We start from the raw sequence: 8,654 nt of genomic DNA, 5'->3' as shown, positions 1-8,654 counted from the left end.
GAATTATTTTCTTCTCAAAGAAATCTTAAGCGTTCAGTAAGGAGTCAAGAAGTCACAGTCATTTTTTGGACAGTTTTAATTTCCTGAATCTCCTCACTTACCATGACCAGGATTAAACTGGATGAACAGAATGGGCATGCTTTGGTCCTGTCTCAGACTGCATTCAGCTTATGTTAAAACTTTACATTCACTGTACCATGATTTTTCAAAAATGCTCCTGCTGTCAAAGCCCTGTATGGTTCTTAGCAACCCACCACATAAAATATTTAACTCTCCATACTTGCTCCAAAAGTATATGCAAAAATAAAAAATGCAGAAAATTCCAACAATGTATAAGGGTGGTTGTTTTTTCTTCAGGACCCAACAGCACTGAGGCTGAGAAATCTTGCATTTAAACTAGATAAAACAATGCCCTCTAGCGTTCTGTGGAGAAATCCCATACAAAATTGCTGAAAGCCTTAAAAAAATTAATGTACCATCTCAAGTGACAGTCAATGTTTTGAAAGCACACAGCACATGTGCAGCATCCTTGGAATTTTCTGTGTACCACTGTGCCTGCAGAAATATTTGGGATCCATTCTTTACCTTCTCTCCACTGCTGATAATTGCATCATAACTTCAAATACCATCTGTGGGCAGTCCTCCCACCTGGGGCACATGTCAAATCACACCATACCACGCTGCACCTTCCCCAAGTACACACAGGATTTGATACAATGTGTTACAGACCCACCAGATAAGCAGGATGGAATTTTTGGCTTGAGGAACTTTCTTACAGAGCTCCAAAGTTGAGGAGAACTCTTTAAGGCAGCAGCTGTCCCAAAATATTGATAAACTGCAAAGAGAACTATCCAAATTCAAGAAAGACTCAAACAAAGTATTCTCAAAGTTTAAAAACACTCCTGTAGAGCTATCAAAATATTTATTTACATCCTGTACACATTACAAAATTTAATTTTGCATCTCACAAAGGACTGGAAGGGATTTTATAACTGATGGTCTGAAAAGCAAAAGGTAAAGTCCTTGAAGAAGGCTGCTCTTAAATGGGCAGCTAGGAGTCCTTCAATTTTACCATCCATTGCTCAGAAAGACAACTGCTGGGCTCTTACCATCTAGACAGATTAAAACTTGAATGACTTTGATTAAACTTTTAATCACATCAAATACTTTTAAAATAATTAACAACAATAAAAAAATCCTGTTAGACCACTGTGGTTTTGTTATTTTACATGACACTGAACTGCTGCAGATAGAAAGCATGGATCAAAAGGGAGGACAAAAAAAAAGAAAAAAAAGAGATTGGAAAGAAACAGCAGTTCTGTCCATTTCCCATCTGTAATACAGGGAAAAAAAGATGAAACTGGCTATTTTCTGGCAACCTAAGGAAGAGGACTGGTACACTTAGAAAACTGCCAATACAAAGACAGTATCAGTCACAAATGCCCTAAGCCCTATATGATTATGCAGGCATTTGAGGAGCCAGCAACACTTGACTGTCAGGTGAAAGAAAGATACTGTATTATGGTTGGACACAAGGTCTTTTCTTTTCCAAACTCAATGATTCTTTGATTCTATTAAGTTGGAATTTGTTTCTTGTACGAACAGTTTCAGTCACAGTGGCCCTATTAACAGTGATTCTCCCTCTTGCTGGGACATTCCCTGGAGCAAGGTTAATACAGGCCTGGTTTCTTCAGAGGGAAGCCAGCTTGGCCTGTTTGATAGGTAAAGACAGAGGCTGAGCTCTTCAGACCAGGTATCACCCTGAACCTTCCAGAGGAACTTATTCATAAAAACAAAACATCAGAAATACCTTTAAAAAGTTTTGCTCGTAAAAGTCAAGTTCTGCGAACAAAAGCCTGCCAGAGTGACCAAGCAAAAATATAAAGAAAACACCCAGCGAGAGCATACACCTAGAGGAAATTCTGGACTTGATGTGGCACTTGTAGTGAGCCTTTTAGGGCTCTGTATTTGCAGCCCTTGAGTCCGAGGCTGCAATTCAGAATTTGGACGTAGAAGTGGAATCAAATTAGACATTTTTAAAATTAGGTTTGAGCTAGGAAACTCCACGTCAAAATTTAAATTGCATTCTTCTCAGACGGCAACCAATACATATTCTAACTAAAGCAGATATTTTTTTTTTTTCTCTAATGAGGGGTGGCTACTGCCAAGCATTCTGGCCTGCAAAAAAACCTTATTTTTGATCTTGTTATACATGTAACCAAATTAAGAGAGAAAAGAAAGCAGTTTAGAGACCATCTGAAAGACAGCCAAGGGAGAATATTCAGTGTTTGTACCACTGCACTAGGAACTCCTGTTTCTTAGAGGTCTGACACAATACATCTGTGTTACTGAGCATATGCACAGAACACTACCTTGGAGAAACTGCTTGTATGTGCATGCTAAAAAAAACCTCTCAGGATCAGATTCCTCCCTGTCACACTGTCATTCTGTTTGCAGAGAGTAGTGTGAGAAAAGGACCATTCAAAATCCAAGGTACCAAAAAAGCAAAGGAGGGATCTGGGGAAAACAGACATTATCTTGAGAACCCAGTTTCCAGCCTGAGTGGACAAAACAGCTTTTCCAGTTCCTTCAGTTTATTCAGCAGTCCAATGCCTTTCAGACACATTCTCACCTCCTCTGGGAAGAAGGAGAACAACTTGAAGGAAAATGCTCCAACATCCATCACAGAGAGGTCACACACATGCTGGCATATCTTGACAGCATGTATGTTCTGCAGGGATGGGAGCATTTTACTAGTGCCTCACTAGGCAAAGATGCCAAGAGCGTCCAGGTAAAACGCTAAAACCATCTGAACTGAAAGTAGTTTCATCAGTGAAGTATAATTGAGCTTTTCCATTCTTCACCTTGGCCCTCTTCTTGCTGAAGTGCTTTGCTATGAGTCTAGCACTGGTGCATTCTCTGTAATTTCTTTCTGTGTCACTTTCTGCAGGTACCTCAGTCGCATGGGAGGGAGCTGCTCATAAAGGTCAAATCCCAAAGGACTCTCTGCATTCACCAGTCTGTAGTACAGCAGGTGCTTTTTCAAGGTCTGAAAAATGAAACATAAAGGTATCTAATCTTTTCCACCATCTCCAACACAACACAGCAAATCTGCAAATAGCATAATTCCATCATGCCCAAGATATTTAATTACATCATCTTCAATAGAAGAGTTGTAAAAGGCAAGTTTCTCCCACTAAAACTCACTTTTTTTTTTGCATGAGATTTCCTCTTCTAAACACAACTTCATTTTCTTCTCAACAGCCCCTCACAATGACTTCTTGCCAGAAACCGAAGTGGATTTTTGAGTGTCATCTAATAATTTACCCTGGACACAAATCGCAGAGGGCCAAATGACCCAGCTCTGTCCCACAAAGGATAGATTTTGGCAAGCTCCTTGAAAAAAGAGAAACTTTACATCTGTCCTGTTCTTTTCAGGGGAAGCATCCAACTAAGAGTTAAGAAAGATCACTGCTGGCCACCTATTCATAACTGTGCTACAATCATCTCTCTAATATCTCCAGCTATCCAGATATAAAGCTGCTTGGACAAGAGGCAAGGAAATACAGCACAGGAGATTCATATAGGTTGCAGCAGTCTCAGTGTTTTGAGGTCAATTACTACAAGAACCGGTTAAGTGTATTTACAGATATTCCAGGCCAAAATCCTGCTGCTAATCTCCTCTCATTGTCAAATTAGCAACATAATTAAACACAAATTTCAAAGCCAAATATAAGTCTGTAAGAGTAACAGATATGGAAAACTTAATTCCCAGCAGTACAAGCTGAATCTTACAAATCCTACCTCATCCACCAACAGCCACGTCTTCCGCAGCATGCTTTTCCGAGCAGCATCTGTCTCCTGGGAACAAAACACACACGTACTTTCCTTAATATGGTGCAGTAACACCTTTGCCCAGGGGCATACAGCACTCCAGGATGACTTGTTCATTATAATGATGAGCAGCTTGTTCCAGCAGAAAGTGCCTGAGATGTCTTATCACTTAAATCCTGCCTCTCTGCTCCTTTCCCTGATCTGAATCTCAGCTGACTTCTTCACCTTCAGGATGAATTGCAGATCAGAGGTGAAGTCTTGTGAATAACACAGCTATTCACTGACAGAGGCCTCAAGGCCATAGGAGGGCTTCTGCTTGGTTACTTAGGCAAAGTCAAAGAAAAGACTTTGCACCTTAAGACTGCTAAGGTGGAGGCCAAATCTATTACAAGCTCTCTCTGTGTGATCACCTTTCTTATTCTTTCTGCTTATTCTTCCCCCCACACCACAGAACACATAATTGCTGACCTCAAAGATTTAAGTAGGACTAGCTACCATTAATGCAAATACATTAGGACATAATGAACAAATGCTGCTGCCTTGTATGTGGATCCTCAAATAGCTGATGAGTCCTCAACATATTTGCTTACAATCTTTGTTTTCAAGTCCCAAAGGTCAGTGATTCATTGCAAGGCACACTGGACTTACAGGGAGAGCAGATGCAAAACCCAAAGACTGCAGCCCTGAAGCTCTACTATCCATTACCCACCTGTGTTGTGCTTTCTTGGGAGAAAATGAAACTGTTCACATGAGCCACGGCCACCAGGTACAGAACAGGGCACCAGGTGTGGCGCAGCGCACCAGTGACCAGCGTTCGGAAGTAGAGTCGCAGGAGGTTCAGGTTATCCTCAGGAGGGGAAGTGTAGCGCTCAAGAGGCACAGGAAACTGCAACAAACCCCATCCAGAGGCAACATTACAATTTTTGTCAGGGTCTAAGTGGTGAGAGGAAGTTAATGACTTCTAGAGTCATTAACTTCTCGAGCCCTTCCTTGTGCATGCCCCCCCTGTAACGCGATGTTACCCCAGTGGCATGACCCCCATTTGCAGCAGAGCTGCTACGGCCCACCCTGACTGATGTGACGTGCCTTGACAAAGTCTTGTCAAGACCTCATCAACTTCATGGAGAGCTGTTTTACTGGTCCTATCACTGCAGCTGATTTTTGGCACAGATAAGATGAGCACTTATAAAGTAAGAAGACAGAGTATTTTTGACAGCACAGCTAAATTCTATCTCTTGCGCTCTGCTCATTCAAAAGAAACGTAGTCCTACACTTGACAGATCAAATTTTCTTGCTGTTACTCAGCAGAGCACAACTCCAGGAAAACTGTATGTGGAAAGATGGTTGAGAGGGAAAATGACTATTTGTCTATGCATGGACAAGGAAAAAGTTCTCACCAAGGTGTGAAAATACTTATTTAAGGGAAAGGTAATTGCTAGCACAACACAGGGTGCGACCAGCCCTTCTATAAATCAGAAGGTTCTCAATGGTTAATCCAAGCAAGGTTTGGGACAGTTTCCAGTGAAGACTGAGCAATTTCACAGCTCCTGTCCTCCACATATCCACACAAATCAAGGTTGGAGAATCACAGGCAAGAGTGCAGTAACACAGAAATACACAGTGACAGGCAATTACCATAAGCCAGGATTACCTGCTGTAACGGCACTCCCAGCGCCCGCAGGATATTTGTGTGCTCCCCAAAAACAGAGAGACGCAGATGAACACTGAAACGCTTCTGTAGAGGTAGAAGAACAAAGACTCCAAAGAGTGGATCTCCAAAGGAGACGCCCTCAAATTGCTCCAGGAGACTTATATAGAGATCATGGAAGGATGCCAAACCAGGGAGAGGAGCATCCAGGTTCAGAGAGTCCAGGACCTTGGGTTGGCAATACACAGAGAGAAGGGCAGCTGTGTAGCGGTGGACTGGTGCTTCCAGAAAGAGGTCACTGCCAGTGAGGAAGACACACATAAGCCGTGCAAGTTTGGCAGCAGTTGGGATGCTCTGGAGGATTTTAGAACGCCAGGTTTCCAGCAACAAGACCCACTGCAGGTTCCAGGTCACAGTGTTGATGAGATCAAGTGGGAGAGAGTTCAGTATGGCCCCACGTGTCTCTGCATTAGTCACTTTGTTGTAGAGGCTGATAAGTGGAAAGAATGGCCAGTCTGAAGGCAGGATGGGCCCTTTGACCTCAGGAAGCAGCATTGACTGGATGAGGTAATTCTGCCCTTGGTAGGATGCCTGAGAACGCATAAGGGTGGGCTGCAAGTGGACAAAGTGGGAGAGGTAGCAGGAACGAATGGAAGGCAGATTCTGGTATGCTTCTCTCAGCAGGGCACCACGAGTAACCCTTGGAAGAAATGCTGCTGCAGAGCCAGGCTGTACCAGTTTGGCACTGGTGCCCAGATGCAGAATATCAGAGAAGTCAGCTGCTTCTGGCCCACCAGCTTTCCCTTCACTGTAAGGTAAAGACAACAGTTTAAGAAACAAACAAACAAACAAAACCTGAAATGCCAAACAAACAACATATCATATTTATTCACCTCTACAGTCTTCCTGGAACAGGAAGAGTAGTACAGGCAGTACAGTACAGTACTTTCTACATCATTGAGCTATTCTAATACAGAGGGCCTGTAAAGCATCAGCTACCTTGGTATTTAGACAGAACTCACAGAACTACATTTGGAGTCAGCAACACTGAGGCTGTGCCATGAAAACCCTCCACACAATGCCAGTCTAGTGCAGAGCCTGAAAGCCCTGTTCAGAGAGGCAGCCTACTTATCAACGTGGACATGAGAGTGCTGAGATAAAATACTGCATATCAGATACAGCCTACACAAACCAGTAAGACAATTCTCAAAACAGAACTTTGCAGCTGACAGTGGCAAGGTCAGGGGAGCCATACAGACTGATAGAAACTGTGCATGTGGAGGGTGTTTGTCAAATCCATATGCCACAATCTCAGACCAAAGACCCACCATTTTGTTGACCCAACAAAAAAAAACCAAAACATCACCACACAAACAAATCTACTAAAAAATTTTCCTTCTTTCTGAAAAAAAAAAGTACCTCCTTGCAGCACCTTGGTTCAACCTCCTACAGGGATACACCATGGCTAATTTAAAACAGTTTGAGATGAACAAGATAAACTGCTACCATCTCATTGCCCAGATATGAGAGGATTCATATTTGAGATGCTATTAAGTTCTTCCAGTGTAAAGTGGAATACGTGGCATTTGTCACATCAGCAAACTGGATTATTTTGAGTGAGAGGAAGATTCATTGAGCTTTTAGGCTATGTCAAATTCTCATTTATTTTCTAGACTCCCGATTCTCAGGATGGAAGATGCTAGGCCTTAGGGAGGATCAGTTCTATCAGGAATCACACAGCCTTGTCACTGAGGAAATCAAAAGAAACTGGTCACGTTTCTCAACAGCGCTTCATCAGAGAAAAATACACAACCACTGTGCTTGCCTGATTAGAAGGCTCCATGACAGAAGAATAAGCCAGTAAATAAAATTTAACTACAGGCCCCATTTAAGGCCAAAAATTATGACAAAATTGCTATGCCAATGTATTTTTCCCATTTTCCCCATGTTTTCCCATGTACCAGACTAGAAAAAGGAAAAAATGCAAAGCTTACGGAAGAAACTCTGGATTAAAGGCAAGATCCAGTAGGACCTCATGAGCCAGATGCTCACTCCCTGGCAACAAACGGCTTAGCAATGCCATGGCAACACAGTGATGGAGTGAGGCATGCTGGGCATAATCCGGACAAGTGCCTGCCTGTACAGGAAAGAAAACAACAGATAAAAGCATTTGTCAACAAGACAATCAACACGGACAGGAGGGTCAAACAAGACACAGATCTTGCAAAGTGAAAGATTGAAGCAGACTGCAAGAGCTGGCAGCATTCATACCAAGAGATATTTCTGCTTCCTCTGACTGCCTTAGATAGTCAGATTTTTTTAGCAACACAGTTGAAAACTTTGTTCTTATTTTATCTCAAAGAAAGGCAAAAATATAATTTTTCCATCCAAAGTATTTTGGAACTAAATTCCCACATCAGTAACTGGAAAGATGTTATTTGCCAATGGGTCATAGAAGTCAGCAGAAGAACTGCCAGACCTAAGTCAGGTACAAGAAAGAACAGGGACATGAAGACCAGCTGCCAGTGAAGTCAGTTCCTTGGGGAAAAGAAATGAAAGGACTGATAACGATACCATTCTCCGAGCCAACGCTAACACAAAGTACTGCAGGTGATATTCATGGCGCAGGATCCACGCAGATGAGGGAGTCACAGAGGGAGGTCCAGTCTGCCAGCTTTGATGCAGATAATCCTTCAAGCCTCTGAAGCCCAGCACAGAGCTGTACTATAAAGGAATCACAAGTGGTGACAAATAATATTAAGACTGTTTGTGTTTGGAGGAAAGCAAAACACAACCCTATCCAAGGCCCTCCCCTACCTCCTCTCACATGACAATTCCTGTTGGCTACTCCAAAAGCTATATTTAAAAATAGCCTAATAAACATCTGCTTTTCTTCCTCAGGTGATGGATGCTCACCTGCATCCATCGTGACCATCCCCATCACAGACAATCAACAGTCACTGCCGACATTTTCTGTAATGTTCTGTAAGGCAGAAATCTGGCCAGTGGCTTAAAATGTTTTTCCCTCATCTGGCCAGATATCTCCATCACTAGTCGATCAGCTAATTCAACACAAGGTCACACAGGAAGGCTTTGAGAAAGCTTATGCTACATATTCCATCTTTCTAGAGCTCAGACATTTGTTCTTTAGAGTCTGAAACCTTCCATGACT

At 42.4% G+C, this 8,654-nt stretch overlaps 1 protein-coding gene across 1 annotated transcript in view; it reads right to left on the bottom strand.

Moving 5' to 3' along the window:
• Nucleotides 1-905: 905 nt before the first annotated feature.
• The window catches only part of RPAP1 (RNA polymerase II associated protein 1), a 35,781-nt gene continuing 28,032 nt past the window's right edge, over nucleotides 906-8,654 (bottom strand). Inside the window, exons 19-24 of the mRNA XM_058026308.1 lie at nucleotides 8,057-8,206; nucleotides 7,477-7,619; nucleotides 5,486-6,290; nucleotides 4,544-4,720; nucleotides 3,805-3,861; nucleotides 906-3,049 (exon numbers count right to left, since the gene is read on the bottom strand). Of these exons, the coding sequence (XP_057882291.1) occupies nucleotides 2,894-3,049; nucleotides 3,805-3,861; nucleotides 4,544-4,720; nucleotides 5,486-6,290; nucleotides 7,477-7,619; nucleotides 8,057-8,206 (1,488 nt within the window). The 3' untranslated portion in view covers nucleotides 906-2,893. The remainder of the gene's footprint in view (nucleotides 3,050-3,804; nucleotides 3,862-4,543; nucleotides 4,721-5,485; nucleotides 6,291-7,476; nucleotides 7,620-8,056; nucleotides 8,207-8,654) is intronic.

Source organism: Melospiza georgiana, chromosome 6 (assembly GCF_028018845.1).
Source record: "Melospiza georgiana isolate bMelGeo1 chromosome 6, bMelGeo1.pri, whole genome shotgun sequence".
NCBI lineage: Eukaryota > Metazoa > Chordata > Aves > Passeriformes > Passerellidae > Melospiza > Melospiza georgiana.
Note: the sequence above shows the minus strand (reverse complement) of the source record. Positions and strands in the feature narration are given on the sequence as shown.